General features: G+C 46.9%; 1 protein-coding gene across 4 annotated transcripts in view; it reads left to right on the top strand.

Annotated features, from left to right (window-relative positions):
• Window positions 1–9814, top strand: part of SEC16B (SEC16 homolog B, endoplasmic reticulum export factor) — a 45857-nt gene extending 36043 nt beyond the window's left edge. For all 4 annotated transcript variants that reach the window (XM_079762126.1, XM_079762128.1, XM_079762127.1 and 1 more), the window contains 9 exons: window positions 886–958; window positions 2195–2494; window positions 3306–3373; window positions 5397–5522; window positions 5718–5816; window positions 6193–6301; window positions 6419–6498; window positions 7644–7742; window positions 8678–9814. In XM_079762126.1, coding sequence (XP_079618252.1) covers window positions 886–958; window positions 2195–2494; window positions 3306–3373; window positions 5397–5522; window positions 5718–5816; window positions 6193–6301; window positions 6419–6498; window positions 7644–7742; window positions 8678–8746 — 1023 coding nt within the window. In that variant the 3' untranslated portion in view covers window positions 8747–9814. The remainder of the gene's footprint in view (window positions 1–885; window positions 959–2194; window positions 2495–3305; window positions 3374–5396; window positions 5523–5717; window positions 5817–6192; window positions 6302–6418; window positions 6499–7643; window positions 7743–8677) is intronic.
• The last annotated feature ends 8260 nt before the right edge of the window (window positions 9815–18074 follow it).

Raw genomic sequence — 18074 nt, 5'->3', positions numbered from 1 at the left:
TGACTCCATGGACGGCTATGGGGTCCCCCATCCCCCTGAAGCCCCCTCTGACCTGGGGAAGGGCGGGGCTGCGCTTCCTGCCGCTGCCTCTGCTGAGCTGAAACGTTTTCCTGTGTCCGCTTGTGAGACAGTGGGCCCTTTTCAAAATCCGTCCTGCCACCCTCTGCGGTCCCAGGAAGTACGTTTTATGACGATCAAGGCTTCCATCTCTCTGTTAGGAACAATGGGTCACAGTGGACCCGCATCGCTTTCATGTAATGTAGGGCATTTGCCTAAAAGACTTCCAGGCCTTTCCTTTTTGTTCTGACAATTGCAAAAGCTGCTGGTAGTAATTGTGACAATAATTGGAACAGGGCTTCCTCCATCTTTTTTTAAATTTTATTTTAAAGTTCTTATTTATTGGGGTGAGGTGACATTGGTTAATAAAATTGCATAGATTTTTGGGTATGCAATTCTACACTGCATCCTCTGTAACAATACCATTGACTATATTCCCTATGCTGTACTTTACAGTCCCTCCATCTTCTTTCTCCCACTGCCTCTTAGAAAGAACAGGTGGAGTTTTTAAGGCCCTCCCTCCCTCCACGTGCTGTACATACGGGGGCATTGGGTTCCTGCACTTGCCCCTTCCTGGGCCCTGTGGTCTGGTGCCCTGGCCCCTGCCTGATCTGGCAGAACTGGGAGATGAGAAGGGCTGAGGCCCACCCTCCTGACCTCCCCCACCAGCAGCCTCCCTCCCTCCCCCCAACCCCCCAGCATTCGGCTGGCTGAGGTTCCCTCACCTTGTCATGCCCTTTGGTTTCTTTTTGATTTAATTTTAAACCATTATTCCCTGTTCTTGTTTCTCTTTGTGTTGCTTAAAGGATTTTCCTTTATTTCAAATAGCAAAAGGCATCAGGAGACATTGGGACCCCCCATTCTGCTCACGCAGACATTTCAGGAGCCCAAGGAACAACAGGTACCCAAACTGATGAGCCCAGTGTGTAAGTAGCTGACTCTCGGGACCTGGGTATAGGAGATGATACATCACTGAATGCATGTTGGCCCCTCCCTTCCTGGAGTGTCTTCCAGTCTGACCCGATGGCCCAGGCACCTCCTCACACAGCTCCTGTGGCCACGGTCATCCTGACACTTCCAGGTGCCCGCTTGTTAGAGTTTCTGCCTAACATCCAGGTTTTAATACTTGTTACACTGTATTGTTGTCTAATGTTCCAGCTGTTACTACAGTCTCCCCAGCTGAATACATTTCTTGAGGCCAGAGATGGTGTATGACCTCTGTTTCATGTTAGTGTTGGGGATGTTGGGAGCTCTTAGGATTTTTGAGCGGTCGGTTGGCACCTGCATTTGAAATGTGTTTCAAAGTGTTTCAGCACATACCTCCTTTCCCCTCAGGATGCCTCTGAGTGTTGGGTTTGCAGACATTATTGCCTCCAATTAATTCCGTGCCCTTTCCCCAAATTACACCCCACTGTGGAGTCAGACCGAGGCCTCATCTAATTCTGGCCACTTCCCACCTTAGCTCTCCCTTCAGGGATGGGTGAGGGGAGGCCTCAGGGCTGGTCTGGGTTTCTGTTTCTCGGCTTTGTTGCCATGTCACAGAGCCTGTGAAGGTGAAGGAGGGGAGCCAGGCTGGTGTCTCTGAATGGCCGCTTCCACTAGAAGCCGCTGTTGGAGCAGGTGGGTCGGCCGCCCACTCCAATCCGTGACCGTGGGCCAGTCAGCAGAACGGCAGAGCCAAAACAAATCCACCAGGGGCCCTTGCAGGGCCAATACTCTTCTTCCTTAAGAGCAAAGCCATCATTTCTGTGGTTTGATTTGCATTTTAACTGAAGTCTGTCTAAGTGTTACATACCCAGCCCCACTAGGAAATCCTTGAAGAAGAAAGTTTATCCAAACATAACCAAGTGTGGCTTTACATAAGATGGTAGCTTCTGCCCTCCCAACCCTTTGGTGTAAGGCTCAGAGATCATACAGGTGGTCAGGGAAATGCTTTTACAAGCTCAAAGCCGCAAGCACTGAGAGCTGCCACAACTGCTGGGTTGTACTTGTCATCACATTGGTGGCAGCCACAGCAAGGGGCCTGTCCCCGTGACCACCCCCCAAAGAGGATATGGGAAGGAATGTGCCCGGTGTGCAGTCCATGCAAATGTGACAGGTCAGGTCTCACTTCTTTCTTTTCACCCTGTGTTCTTAGGAAACACTTTCTACCAGGATTTTTCAGGACATCCAGGTGACTCAGAAGCCACGGGGGACCCCTCTGCCCTGTGGCCGCCAGCGGAGCCAATGGGCCCCACCTGGCCCAGCCCACAGCAGCCCTTGCCCCTCCAGCCAGGCTCCTACCCAGCGGGAGGAGATTTGGGACAGACGGGGGTCCCGGTGCCTCTCTACTCGGTTCCTGAGACCCGTCTGCCAGGGATCGGTGGCAGCACGGCAGTGGCAGAGGCTCCTGGAGGAAGGCCCTGGGCAGAAACCCAGCAGCCACGCCCGCCCCCTGGTAAGACCTGTGCTAGGCTGGCAGCCTGGGGTGCGGAGTCCTGGAGGGGAGGAGGCAGATGAGGGAGAGGAGGGACCAATGGGAGCTGGTAAAGACCTGAATGGGGTGTGCACATGGTGGAGGGCCTACTGTGTGTCCGCCCTGGTGCTCCGCATGCAGCGGGGGGAGATTGCTCTCTCCCTCCAATCAGCTCTCTACTGGGACAAGCATAGTGCGACCAACAGCACCTACCCCCTGGGATCACAGCTTCTAGGAGAGAGGCTGCAGAGTGGAGAAGGGAAGAAAGTGCCACCTGCACCCTGAACCACAGTGAAGGTCAAGTCCTGCTAAGGCCAAGAGCTCGCTGCCTGCAGAGGCCTGTGCTCCTGTCTTCTTCCCAAGTGTCTTAGGCCCATCAGGCCTTGGACAGCAGGGCTGAGTGTGGGTGAGCCGTGCAGAGTGTTGCCAGGGATGTGCTAGAGGATTAGCTCTTAGACCTTCGGAGATAGGGCCTGTCCACACAGGACACATAAACGGAGGGAAGGGCCAGGGAGGACCCCAGGGTCCTAGCTCAGGGTGGCCCTGACTTCCAGGACTCCTAAGGAACAACCATGGTGTTCCGGGTAGAGGAGGGGTGAGCAGCATGTCCTGGGCGGCTGGGTGAGAGGGCTGGCAAGTGGGCCTCACGTTTCCTGTGATCGGCTTGGGTTTGGGGGCTCAGAGCGCCAGCTGCTTGGAGGTTGGGAAAGCCGACTGTCCCCATTACCTGCCTCAGGACGGATGGAAGAGGCGCAGCCGCAAGTCACAGTTTTTGTTTCTTTTTGTGCCATAGGAGAGAACACAGTGTCCCAAGAAACCTTCCAGCATCCTGATGGTCAAAAGGTGGTTTCCAAACCACAGGTGAGAGGACGAAGCCCCCCTAAGCGTCAGGTTTTCCAGCCACCTGCTTTCTTAGCCACATGCAAACTCCCTCGCCTGCCTGGCACCTGCTTGCCCTTCTCTGGGCACCTCATTCCTTCTTGTTTCCTCCTACACCAAGTCCCGAGATGTGGGGAGGCTGTTCCGATGCTCAGTCCCACCAGCCTGTGTCCCTGGGGGCGGGGCATCAGGGCCCTGTGTAGTTTTGGCCTAACAGGTCTATTCCTCTGACACATTCTGTCACATCACACATGCCCCCCCTGCCCCATCCTGAAGACTCTGACTATTTCTCTATTTTCATTTCTACCTTGCTTTACTTCCAAGAAGGTTCTACCGCATCTGTGCCTTTTGTCCTCAGTGAGCTGTGAGGTCTTGGAGGTGAGCATGTCTAATGAATCATTCTGTCTAGCGGTTGAGTGAATGCTCCCTTCCCCCAACCCTGGGCAGCACTGATTCCACATTTATGAGGCTCTTCGGCTTTGCCTGGTTGGAGGGTTACATCATGTAACTTTCTCAAGTAGTGATCGGCTATGGGCCTTACAAACTTCTATACTTTTTCTTTTTCCGACTGAAAAAGTAGTACATTATTAATGATAGAAAACTTGAAAAATGAAGAATCAAACAGATATCACTCATAATCCCAAAGTCAGATATTTTGGTAATTTTCTTTCAGTACTTTTCCCATATCCTATATAATAAAAGGGTAATATGCAAATTGACTCTAAAGGCAGAACGACCAGTCACTATGAGGCGCACTGACCACCTCTTGGTCCCTTTCCCTGGCTGGCAGGCTCCGATCGCCTGATGGCCACCCACAGTGGGTGTGGGGTGGGCGAGTGGGCAGGAATAGCCGACCTCTTGGTTCCTTCCCCCCAGCCATCAGGCACCAATCACCCGATAGCGAACGGGGAACCGGAGCTGGGTGGCAGGGGGTAGGGGTGGGGCTGGCTGCGGACAGCTGGAGAAGATGGCCCTGATCGCAGGTCAGGCCTACGGACCTTACCCGTGCACAAATTTTGTGCATAAAATATATACATATATACTGAGTGGCCAGATTATTATGATCTCTGAACATATAATAATCTGGCCACTCAGTGTATATATCTACACTAATAAAATAGTAAGATGCAATTTACTGTACCTTCGTGACACCCACCAGCCAATCTGGAGTGAGTATGCAAATTAACCCAACAAAGATGGCGGGTTAATTTTCATATGCAGGCGCTGAGCGGCTGGGGGCAGGGCGGGACTCGTGCGTCATTGCCATGGCGACAACGCAGGCATTCCGCATCGCCCCAGCTGCTCTGGGCCTCTGGGCAGCGTAGGAAGGTGGAAAGGCAGCTCCGGGCCAGAATGAAAAGGCGGCTCTGGCCAGAGTGAAAGTGGTGCCGGCAGCCAGGGGAAGGAAGGCCCATTCTTGCATGAATCTTCATGCATAGGGCCACTAGTATATATATTAGAGGCACGGTGCATGAATTCGTGCATGGGTGGGGTCCGGCCAGCCTGCCAGGAGGAGGGGACATGGGTGATTGGCTGGCCTGCCTGCTGGTTGAACTCCTGGTCGAGGGGACAATTTGCATATTAGCCTTTTATTATATAGGATATACACTCAGTGGCCAGATTATTATGTGTTCAGAGATCATAATAATCTGGCCACTCAGTGTATATATATGTACACACACACATACACAAATGTGTGTTTTTAAATGGTTAAAAACATATGAATATGAACATTTATTTTCTATTTGTTATTTAATGCTATAAAATGAGATTTTCCATGTCATTCATAAATATGATTTTTAATATTGGTATGGTAAAATCCATTGTTTGAAAGCACCATCATTCACTCATCCATCCATCCATTCATTTGTTTACAAATACTGAGTTCCCACAATGTACATGGATTTAGTGAGCAGGTCAGGTCAGGTGACGCAGTCCCATAAAGGTGCCCCTGTAACCTGTTGAGGGCTATACATGTGTCAGTGCTTATTTTCTTTAACTCCAGGTGCCACTGATTCTCAGCGCTCAAAATATTTCCGAGAATTCCGCTGTTTCAGCCAAGGAGGAGGAGGAGTCGTCCTCGGATGAGACAGATAAAAAGTCTTCCCCAGACCCTGCACAGAGAGAAAGGGTAGGAGACAGGGGAGAGGGCACGCAGGTGGGGCGACTGGGTCTTCTCTTCCCAGCCTATGGAGTGATCTGGGCTCTGGTTCTGTCCCCTCCCCCATCTCACCTCCATCACCTGGGGGCGGGTCAATCTCAGAGTTGGTGAGAATTGGGAGACTCGCATCTACAGGCCATCTAACTGTCCCTTCCTTCCCCCCAGAGCTCAGGCTTTGGCTGGTTCAGCTGGTTTCGCTCCAAGCCCACCCACAGCACACCCCCCTCTGGGGACGAAGACTCCTCTGACAGCGCCGACTCAGAGGTAACTTGCGGGAGGAGAAGGAAGCACCCTCTTCTGAGGCCCTTCCGAAGGCTGGAGCTGGCAGGGGACTCTCCCCAGGCTGGATGAAGCAGAGGTTTTGAGAAGGGACAGAGATGGTGGGAAATAAATTGGTCCTATGAGGGGCAAAGCAGATGATGGAAGGCCTTAGAAGTTAGGATGAAGCGTTTCCACTTTAGAGGGCCAGCGGTGATTAGGGTTTATTAATAAGCAGGGAGCACAAAGGAGATGGCGTTTGGGGGAGAGAACCCCACAGCAGGTTGTGGGTGGAGGCTCCGCTTTGGGCGCTGCAGGAATACAAGCAGGCCCGCACGGACTTGTTAACCACCAAAGCTGCCTTTCTTCCTCCACTGAGCAGGAGACCCCCAGCGCATCTTCTCCCCCTAAGGCTGGCTCCGGCCTCTCACGGACACCTCTCCCAGAGCCCCCGTCTCTACCGGGCCCTGGCACCTTCTCCAGGGGCACAGGTACAGCCACCCTCACATTCTCGGGGCCATCGGTGGTCCAGGGGTTGGGGTACCTTCTGGGAATGGGGACTCCTCAGTGCTGAACAGTGGAAACAGCTCCGACTCATTGCTTTCCAGGTGGGGGTGAAGTCCAAGGACCAGCATCCAGTGGGGGAACCGCTGAGATCACTGGGAATGGAGGCTTGCCTGGGCTCCAGGTGAGCAGCCCATGGCTGTCCCCAGGGCCACACCAGATGCCTGTGTGTGCGAGGACTGAATCTTCCGTGTGGGGGCCTGACTCCAGGGGAATGTGGGGGACGCTTCTCTATGAGTTTGCTGGAGTTGCCACAACAAGGGGCCATGGACTGTGAAGCTTAAACAAAACAACAGAACTTTATTTCCTTAAGGTTCTGGAGGCTGGAAATCGGAGATCAAGGGTTCGGCAGGGTTGTTTTGCCCTGAGGCCTCTCTCCTTGGCTGGTAGATGATCCCCGTCTCCTCGTGTCTTCCCATGGTCTTCCCTCTGTGTGTGTGTGTCTGTGTCCAAATTTTCTCTACTTACAAGGACATCGGTCATGCTGGGTTAGGGCCCATCCTAAGGACCTCATTTTGCCTTAATCACCCTTTAAAGACCCTGTATCCAAATACTTTCAGAAGTACTGGGATTTAGGTTTCAACACATGAAGTTTTGGCAGGACATGATTTAGCCCATAACTGCTTCCTTGGTGAAATCTATAGAACTTTCCGTGTCCCAGTAGGAGCCGGAGCTCACCATTGTCCATGCCAGGGCTGTAATAAACTCTGGTGTGATTTCATGCTGATTGCTAGGAGAGCATTTTTATTTCTTGTGGCCGGTTAGAGTGCTCTTATAGTACTGCAGGCCTTTCAAAGAATAGATTACTTTTTATGATGCTATCATTATTGTGGCTCTTTCTTCTCATGTGCTCCAGGGACAGCTGCACCTGAGCCTCTGCATTGCCACCTAGACCCAGGGGGTGGCTGTGCCCACTTGAACCGTTTTTTTTTGCTCGAGATTCACTGAGTTTTATTAAGAAGCCCTTCCCATCTGTATCTCTTTTTAAAAAAATAATTTAAATTGATTTCAGAGAGGAAGGGAGAGTGAGAGAAAGAGTAACATCAATGATGAGCGAGAATGATTAATTAGCTACCTCCCTCATGTCCCCCACTGGGGGTTGAGCCCGAAACAAGGGCATTCCTACTGGGAATCCAGCTGTGACCACCTGGTTCATAGGTCGATGCTCAACCACTGAGCCACACTGGGCAGGCCCCATCTGCATCTCTTGACCAAAGTTGAATCTGGGAGGCGGTGACTGATAGGATTTTCTATTATTTTCTGTCACAGGGTGTTTCCTCTGAGCCCTACTTCAGCCCTGGTGCCCTGCTTCCCCCAACCCCCTTGAAAGGGGCTGTTCCTCTCTACAACCCATCTCAGGTCCCCCAGGTAAGGAAGCCCTGAGGGACAGGGGTTAGCACAGGTTTTGGATTAAGAAGATCCGGGTTTATAATCCTAGTTTACCATGTACTGTGCATGAGTTCTTGAGCAATGACTTAACCTTTCTAAGTCTCAGTTTTTGCATCTGTAAAATGGGCTTAGTAGTAGGTTCCTCACTGTAGTTGTGAAGATTCAGTATGCGAAGGACCTGGCACACAGAAGGACCTGTCAGTCAGTGTTGCAATTATCAATACTGCTCCAGACATTTCATAACTCTTGAGACTCCGGGGACACAACTGGTGTTGGTATCAGCAGTGTGCCTGCACCCTCGCTCTGTCCTAGTGTGAATGGATCATTGCAAAACTTGAGTGAAGCTAAACTCGCTGCTCCTCAGTGACCTGGGGCACACTGATGGCTCTCATGTGTCACTTGGCCTCCCTGCTTTATAAAATAGAATTTCTTTTGCCATATTTTATTTATTTATTTATTTATTTATTTATTTATTTATTTATTTAAATCCTCACCTGAGGATATATTATTTTCCATTGATTTTTAGAGAGAGTGGAAGGGATAGGGAGAGAAAGAGAGAGAGAAACATGGATGTGAGAGAAACACATCGATTATTTGCCTCCTGCACGTGCCCAGACTAGGTCCAGGGATCGAACTTGCAACCCAGGTACATGCCCTTGACCAGAATCAAACCTGAGACCCTTTAGTCTGTAGGCTGATGCTTTATCCACTGAGCCTAACTGGCCAGGGCACTTTTGCCATAGTCAAGAGCCTAAGGTGTTGGTGGAAGTGAATATTTAGAACATCACACTAGGAAGCCAAATGCAGCTGGGATGTTCTAGACTCTCAAGATGCCCTAGCTCAGTCCAGCCAGTCAGCCCTGGGAGGAATCATGCTTGGGGCTCTAATCCAGTGTGATGTTGGTTCTCTTCCAGCTCCCCACGGCTGCTAGCCTGAACCGGCCAAACCGTCTAGCTCAGCGTCGCTATCCAACCCAGCCATGATGACCAACCCAGGCCCATCTCCCTGGAGCACAACATTTATGCTGTTTTCCCTTCTTAATCTCCCAGCCCCTCTGTTGGGTTGAGGCCCCCAGCAGGGTTGTGCTAGCCTATTGCCTCCACTGGGCATGGAGAAGGCAAAGGGACAGGGTCCCCCAGGACACAGCTCAGTCCAGTCTCTTAAGATCAGCTTCACACAATGGAAATGACCTCATCACATGGGAAAGCTGGGCATAGGAGCAGACTGGAGGTGAGCAGGATGCCACGGAGGCAGCACCAAGGACGGCGGCTTCAGGTTCTCAGGGCCTAAGGGATCGACGGAGGACACTATTGGGCTCTGCAGCAGGAAAGTATTGGGGATGGGGTGGGGGGGGCACTCAAAGCAACATCCTGGACTAATTTGACTCCTTCCTCAATTATAGACCAATTCATGACTCTACTTAGCAAAAGCTTTTATACTAAAACTTAATTATTCTCATCATAATTCCCTTTTCAGTGGCATTTCAGCAGTTTATCTGTTGGTCCTTGTTTTGTGCACATTTTTTATGTGGTTCAGATTAATTATATTTCTCTCACTTTCTTAGCTGGTCCTATTTTTTCATATTCTGGCATCTGGCTATCAAGTTAGATTGCTGTAGGCATCATATTGTCATGGTAACTACCTAACCTATCGATGCAGATGGATGGAACATTAGTCTAATAAATGATGGAAAACATCTTCTAAAACGTCACCCCTTCCCTGACAGGAGGAATGAATGTGCAATATTGTTAATCCCTCCCTCCCTGCTTCAGGCCTTTGCAAATCGATGTTCGGACACTGGAGCCAGAGGGAGGAGGTGGACAGCCTAGAAATTCCCATTTTTCCCCCCTTTCAAACCCAAAATAGAAATGACTCTCAGTGTTTGTCAGATTGTTCCTCAAAAATTGCTCCTCAAAAAGAATATTTTTTTGTATGTGTAATTGTACATACAGGTTTTGTACTCTAATGTACTACAGTTCTAAAGTTGGTAGCCATTAAACCAGGTAATTTTATAGCAAATGCTTATCTGTGGCACACTGAGTGGTCTCTGAGTGGTCTCTTCCCTGAAGTCTGTTCTAACAATGGTTTCATTGTGTGACAGGGTGTGAAGGCCTGGAAGGAGCCCTTTGTTAATGAAGAACCTAGGGACTGATCCTCTTAACTTCCAAGTCTACTCCAGTGTTTTTTGTTGTTTTGTTTTTTCAGTTAAGAAAATATGAACCAAAGCTTCTCTGATGCAAGCAATCACTCCATTAACTACGTATTTGTTTTCTAAAAGGTTTATTCATCTCTCAGATTAAATTAGGAAATGCATGCACAAGTGTTTTGCATCTAGAAGGCCCTCTGTGAATTCCATTCCCCTTTCTTCCATAAGGGACTGCTTCTCCTTCAGGTTGGTATGCTGACACCGTGGTGATATTATGGTAGTAGTGGGGGAGTTCCACAGGAGTCACACTGCTCAGACTTGAATCCTGGCTCATGCCCAGTTTACCTAGTGACGTTAGTCAAGTTTACTTGACTGTCCTGTGCTTCTCATCTATAACATGAGGATAATAATTACAATAGTACCTACCGCAAGGGGTATTGCAAGAATAAATGAGTTGAGCTTGTAGAAAAGTACCTGGGACATGCTGAGCACTATGTAAGTGTCTTCTTTTTAAAAAAAAATTATCAGTATATAATTTATAAGTAAAATCTTGACTATCTTGTTACCTAACAGATTACACTGTGGATTTTTCATTCTTGATATAGGTATAGAATGGGAATAAGAATTTAAAACTACTCAATATGTACCCTTATTACTAAGCCAGTTTCTCTTCCTGCAGCCCATCTGCCACCAATGGTAGGTCATGCGGCTTAGAGTCCCTGGGACCAAAGATGTGGGGGACATCCTGCTCCATAGAAAAAAGCCCGTTAGAGGAGGAGGAGAGTGAGGACCGAAGAGGAAGGCAGAGATGGCAGATGCCTGTGCCCTCACTTCCTCCTCCTGCTGGGATTCTGCATGGAAAACCAGTGACTACAGTGTGCATAAAGCAAGCACTGACCTTAGCTACATCCCAGGCAGAGGGAACACACTTGCTGGAGGGGAAAATCAGGGGTCTATACAAGAAAGGGAGGAGATCAGGGCATGTATACGAATTCAGGATTGCAGGCTTATATCCCAGCGAAGTCAGAATGCACCTGTTCATCTGTGCGTGGTTGGTTGAAACAAGTCCTGTGGTTTATTGGTCGGGAGAGAACCCTCCGTTGGGTCCAGTAAGGGTCCGATGAAAGGGGTCACTCAGAGGTCTTGGTTGTTTATTAGTTTTTCTTAGTGGTGATGATGCTGGTGAGGTTGCTAAAGGTCATGATCATTTTATAGCTTCAGCTGGTTCAAACCATTTGCGCTAAAACAAAGCGAGTGCAGCTGTAAGAGAAAAATATTATTTCCTCCCTTCGCAAGATGGAAGCGTGGGGAGTAGAGCAGGTGGTGATAAAAATATGCTGCTAGGAACAGGGAGCCTGAGAGTGGGGGACTCACGGCGCCTTTCCTTGTCCAGAGCTTGGTAGAGGCTGCAAGCTGGCTTTGTCCAAGGGGGCTTGGGAGCCATAGCAGCTTGGCCTTGGGGATGACCATGGTCTGAGGCAAGTTCTCAACTCCCTGCAGTCTGGTATATGTGGACTCCTTAGGAATGATTGCACAGTGCCCCAAAAGGCCACAGGGACCAATTGTGCCCCAGCAGACGCCAGGGCAGGGCAGGGCAGGACCAAACCAGTCACCCAAAATGCTTGGGGCTACTGTATCCACTGTATCTGCCCATCAGCATGAGTCATTTTGGGGAAAGAGAATAAACCTTTTTAAAGGAAAAAAGGAATTACCAGAAGGCACTGTTTAACGGGGGAAGAGACATATTATTAATTGCAAGTTTGTTTTTATTCCCCTTACTCCTCACTGGGGTCCCTTCCTAGAGGAAGAATAGCTTTAGGAAATGAAAAAGCGACATTTTCTTTAAAAACAACAACACAAACACTGAGTGGTTACGTGCACATTTGCAATCCTGCTATATACATGTAATTTAATATTTATACGAAAACATTTAAACTTAATGTTCAGTAATTTTGGAAGAGAACAAACCGTTAAATTCCATTTAACTGTCTTTATCACATATAACCATTCCAGCCTTCTGTCTAATCCCCTTCTGTGGCTATAACACTGCAAACCAGCCGAGATTCCCAGTCACCTCTACTGTACAGATTCCCTTTGAGCCTTCACTCGAGCCTTAGGTTGCTCAGGATCAAAGTCTCTGCTAGCTTTCTTTTCTTCCCCAGAAGCCTTCTTTCTCTTTGGTCTCTTCCTCTGAGCAACCAAGAGGGAGAGCAAGAGACTGCATCCACCTCTTCACTAAAATCAGAATATTTTCTTCCCGAGAGGAAATATGCAAGACACTCCTCTGCTTGAAAGGACTAATAGGTGGTCATTTGGGTCTCACTCACAGGAGTTTCTGGGACACTTTAACCACAGAGAGCAGAAGGGAAGTGCCCTTTCCCCTCTTCTGTTTGCCATCTAAATCTGGCAATTGCGTGTATCATGATCTGCACGCAATAGGGTGTTGGGTGCTTACCTGAGGCTGCCTCTAAACATGGCCCCAGGCGGCCTGCTCCCATGAAGTACTTATACCAGGCACCATTCATTCAGGTCCTTCAGAAATGGTTTCTTAATGAGACTGAACAATACTTTGAATGAGGACTGAGAGCATATTAAATGTTTCATTACAGTCTCACTAAGTAGGGGAATCTGCTTCCCACATTTTCTTCCTTTTGGGATCTATCTCCAGGTAATAACAGTACTTGGCTGAAACTAGGTCAACAGCAATTCAACTCAAGCTTGACTGACTTGGGCAAGCTGCTTGATATTTTAATGTGAGATGCTTTCCTGGCCTTGAACCATCTTAGAGAGAGCCGATTAAATATCCAATTTTTACAGAATCTCAAGAGAGGGGGATTCCATGGCCTCCCTTGACGCTTCAGCCTAGAGTTTCATACCCTTGAACATTAAGAAGCTAGCTATTCCTAATACTTTATACCCAAATCACTCATGTGGCTCTTTAAGACTCTCAGCTAGTCCTCAGCGGAGATGGAAAACAGCTGCTCACCACCACCTGTGTCTTTCATATTCAGCAAGGATCAAATCATGTCCCAGCTTCTGAAATGAAGGCTTACGAAAAAATTTTTTTCTTGACCAGAGTTGGGGATCAAACCAGCTATATGCTTGGAATCTTTTGGTAGCTATAGTGGCCGTACACTTTGAGTTTCAATAACTAATATTTCTTGAGTATTTTTTAAAATATATTTTTATTGATTTCAGAGAGGAAGGGAGAAGGAGAGAAAGGGGGAGAAACATCAATGGTGAGAAAGAATCATTGATTGGCTGCGTCCTGCATGTCCCCTATTGGGGATCAAGCCTGCAATTGGGCATGTGCTCTGACTGGGAATCGAACTGGTGAACTCTTGGTTCATGGGTTGACGTTCAACAACTGAGCCACACTGGCCACACTGTTTCTCGAGTATTTGTTTTGTGTCAGGCGCTGTGGTATGCATTCTATGAAGACTATGTTACTGCAACATGTTATAGATGAGGAACCTGAAAACCCAAGAGAGAGAGAGATTAAGAAATTTGTCTAAGGTCACAGAGCTAGTAAGGATGGAACTGGGATGGGAATCCAGATAGTCTGACCTCTGAATCTGGGGTTTTAGCCACATTGTCCCGGACATATGTGCATTTATTTGTTCAGTTATTCATCAAATACTAATTGAATAATGTGTCAGGCATTGCACTGCTTTCCCAACAAGATGATCTTTTTTTAAAAAAATATATTTTATTGATTTTTTACAGAGAGGAAGGGAGAGGGATAGAGAGCCAGAAACATGGATGAGAGAGAATCATCGACCAGCTGCCTCCTGCACACCCCCCACCAGGGATGTGCCCGCAGCCAATGTACATGCCCTTGACCGGAATCGAACCTGGGACCCCTCAGTCCGCAGACCGACGCTCTATCCATTGAGCCAAACCGGCCTCGGCACAAGATGATCTTGACACTTAAAATACTCAGAGTCTAGTGAGGGAGACAGAGATATATACACAAAAATTACTGCCTAATATAACTGTCATACTTAAAGCTATCTTCAGAGAACTTAGTGCCTTGCCATTCCTTAATAATATAGGGGTTTCATCTATTCATATAATTTGGGGGCTGATATGTAATACGGTCAAATTGTACCACCTCTTATAGTTAAGATCAAAGTTAAGTTCATTGCTAGTGCGTAGCACAGAAAATCTTTATACCAGAATTTGAAGTGGCATAAAGAATCAATGGGTATGTGTGAAGTCTGAAGGAACAAGGGTGATTGGCACTGTGATCATCAATACCAAGGGGGCAATGACATCTGAAAGGGAGATCATGTGATTTAGACTCACCAAACCGCTAGGACAGAATCTCTTCTTGCTTCTTTCTGCCTTTTGCAGAATTCTGAGGCAGGAAAAGACTGAGCATTGCAATGGAAGTCTCTGAAGAGAAAGGTCCAAGGTGGAGAGTGTGTGTGATTTAGTGTGTGTGTACATACTTCCTATAGTAAAAATGAGGATCTTTCCTCAATGTATCTCATTTCACCTAAGCTCCACCCCCAGCCTTTTATTTCCTCTTCTTCACAATTGCTGTTGTGAAGAAGCTTCTCCATTAAGCATCTTCCAAGTGGCTTGGAAGATACCGATGGAGTCCCATGGAGTCCCATGGAGTCCCACTCACCAGAATAGGCAGAATAGGCTATAACAGAGCTTATGTCAATAAATCCAAACTTTTGGCTAGAAGATTTTAGCTAATTTTTAATGTTCCCTGGCTTTTGGAAATGAAAGGCCTTGACTTTTAAAACTTGTCTCTGAATTCTAAGAGCCCTTTTTGGAGTATAAAAGATAATCAGTTTCTTTTCCACTGTTCTTGTGTTCTATAATCATGGTGTGCAGTCAGGAGGAGACCTCGTCATCCTGGATGGAGGGAAAGAATTTGAGTTTTGGATTTTAAGATTTCATTTCTACCTCTTTGGGTATTTGGATGGATTCCCATGAAGTAAGAAGTCTCATGCTCATGACTTCTTTAGGCAGTTTTTCAGCTTCTTTGCTTTGCAGGCAATGACAACAAACCATTTGTCACCCCAATAATGCACATCAGTTAATATCTTGAGACAGGATGCACTCGCACTAGCTTTGTGAACAGGTATATTACCGACAAGTTGAAGATACATTGACATTTGCTAAATTAAATTAGTTTTTAAATGCGCTGGAGTAGCTTGCATTTGAAAGTTAATTGATATTAAGCCCCTAAAATAATGAATTATTTGCAAAGAAAACAATCACTCCTATTTATCACTTTGTAGAGGCTGACTGTAGTCTCAGGAAAGGCACTATAGTAAAAATAAGACTTTCAGTTCTAGGCTTACATTTTCCCACTAGTTAAACTGGCGACTTTATGTAAGTTAATTGAATTTATCAGCATCCCCAAAACTTCTCAGTTAAAAATTTGGAGTCACTCATTCAACAAACATAGATTTAGGATCTCACATGGGATAGATGGGTGAAAGCCAAGTCTAGTTCTCCAAGAGCTCACAGTTGAGTTGGGAGACAAGTGGCCCGTATGTTCCAGGATGACTATTGTTCTAGGCGCGCAGGCCCCTGATTCTGCCTCCCAGGGAAGGAGGTGACTGGGAAGGTTCTGGAAGAGGGAACTTTATCGATGAAAAGACCATGGCCTGGAGAGGTTAATCAATTTTCCTAACTCCCTTTAATTAAAGTTCTGATTACCAGGCTGATGGTCTTTGGGTATTTGAATGTGAGAACATAATATAAAATGTAAAGCTTTCTCATTATTACATTGAAGGTGTGTTTGTAGTGATAAAAATATCAATAACAATAACTGAGATTTTTGTGCTAGGCATTGTTACAAGAGCTTAAATGTGTTTATTTATTCAGTTCTCTTAACATACAATGAAGGGATTAGGTAGAGAATTCAATTAACTTAACCAACATTTCACAGCTAATGGTGGAGCTGAGAAAGCATCATGCTTCGTTCTTCACATGTTGTCTACTCTAACCCTTAAAGCAACTGAAAGAGGTGGCCTTACTAGCCTTACTTCACAGCTGAGGAAATGGAGGCCCAGAAAGTTTAAGTAACTTCCTGGAGATCACACAGTAAGTGGAGGAGCTGGGATTTGAACCTATGAAGTTGGGCCCCAGAGCCTAGATTATCATCTCTTGTTTACTTAAAGTAGTTGTACCTTGAGAGCTTATTTGGAGGTTCTAGCAAGGCGAGTGGATAAAAAAGCTGTGGTACATATATACAATGGAATACTATGCAGCCATAAAAAAGAAGGTCCAACAGCATGGATGGACTTGGAAAATATTATGCTAAGTGAAATAAGCCAATCAGAGAAGATAAATACCAAATGATCTCACTTACTAGTATACTAGTATGTGGAATCTAATGAACAAAATAAACTGATGAGCAAAACAGAAACAGAGGCATGGATACATGAAATAGTCTGACAGCTTTCAGAGAACTGAAGAGAGGGGGTACTTGATGAAGGAAGGAGAATGGATTAAAGAACATATATGCATAGCCCATGGACACAGACAAGTGTGGTGATGGCCAGAGGGAAGGAAGATGGGGGCTGGGTGGAGGGATGCACAAGGGAGGAGGGGAATGGGGACATCTGCAATAGTGTCAAGAATAAAAATAAAGAAACAGATCATAGAATCAAAAAGAAAAAAAACAGTAGTTGTACCTGTTCCGCAAACCAAGCAGGACCCTGAATCTCATTCCCAGTCTTATGGAGCTGTCTCAGCCAGAGTGTATCTCTGTGCCTATTTCCCATCAGCCACTGAGGGACTTTACTCACTATCTTATGTGTTTATGCGTATGTCTATTTTTGCCATTAGACTTGAGACTTCTCAGGGACAGGTGATGTAACTTACTCATCTTTATATTTCCAGGTCCTTGCACAGCACCTATCCCTAATCAAAGGGCTAAATATTCAAAATAGCCCCGAGTGAATCATTTCCCATCATGAGAACCTCAAAATGGTTTGCAAGAAAATGTCCACAAATTAGTTCTGGCTTAGAGGTTGCCATGAGGGGCCATCCTGTTAGACTTTGAGCCATCTCTGCATCTTTTAGAAATGGAGAGAAGTCTTGATATAGTAAATGCTCAAAAAAAAAATCTGTAAATGAATGAATGGCTCAGGAAGGAAGGCAAGGGACACAAATGAGAGGATCATCACAGCTTTTGAGAAACTGTCCACGGGAGAGATGATAGAGATCTTCAGCGGGGAGAGCCCATTGCTCCTTGGAGAGACACCCGAGGGGCAGCCCTCCTGGCTGCTGATGGAAGGGAGGTGCCTCTCGTGAAGTCAAGGCAAGTAATGTCCTGCATTTACAATTCTTCCTTTGACCCTCAGGGGTGCTTATTTCTGGCAGAAGCATTTCTTGGTTTTAAAACGTACTTCACCCCTTTACAACCGATGTAATTGCTATTGGAACGCTTTGCCCCGGTAGTGTCTTAATTAGGTCAAATTTTATACCCAGGGCTTTAACTTAATGCTGCATTTGCAATTCTAAGGCCTCTACTCTCAACACTGCCAGGAAACATTCACTTTTTCTAGATGTGGGGACACCCTGACCCAGTCTGTTTTCCCACTCTCCCAGGGGCTGGGCTGGGAAGGGGGTCCGGGGGAGCTGGGCCAAAGGAGACATGTGTGCTAGGAGAATCATCTGAATACTTTTAGAAAGAAAACCCGTCTCTAAGTTACCCTGCTCTGAGCTCTGCTTGGATGTTGTATGGATAATGGCAGGATCCAAGGCCATTTGTGTTTAGTTAAAATTATACAGTTTTGCTCTCTGTGCTTTTTTTTTTAAACTACCTTTTAATTATCTGCTTTTTATCAAGCAGAACATGCCCTGAGAGTTATACCCTTCCTTCCCCCATGCCACCCCAATAATGAGAAGTAAGCCATCTGCCAAGAAAACAAACACAATATAAAAATCACACAAATATATAATCCCCAACCCAGAAGGAAAGGAGCAGCTGCCACCTGGTACCAAACAGAACAGAATTTAATATTTATCCAGCAGAGAGGGTACCCAACAGGCCGTAATTCCTCTGCGGGGTAGGGGAGGCTGAGCAGAGGTCAGGGATGAAAATCGCCTACACAAGCATGGGCTAATAGGGACACGTGGAAATCAATTCCATGAGCTCAGTGTTGCTGTCCCCTGTCACAGGGTGCATG

Source organism: Cnephaeus nilssonii (assembly GCF_951640355.1).
Source record: "Cnephaeus nilssonii genome assembly, chromosome: 21".
NCBI classification, from domain to species: domain Eukaryota; kingdom Metazoa; phylum Chordata; class Mammalia; order Chiroptera; family Vespertilionidae; genus Cnephaeus; species Cnephaeus nilssonii.
The sequence above is the reverse complement of the archived record's forward strand: the minus strand, read 5'-3'. Positions and strand labels throughout refer to the sequence as shown.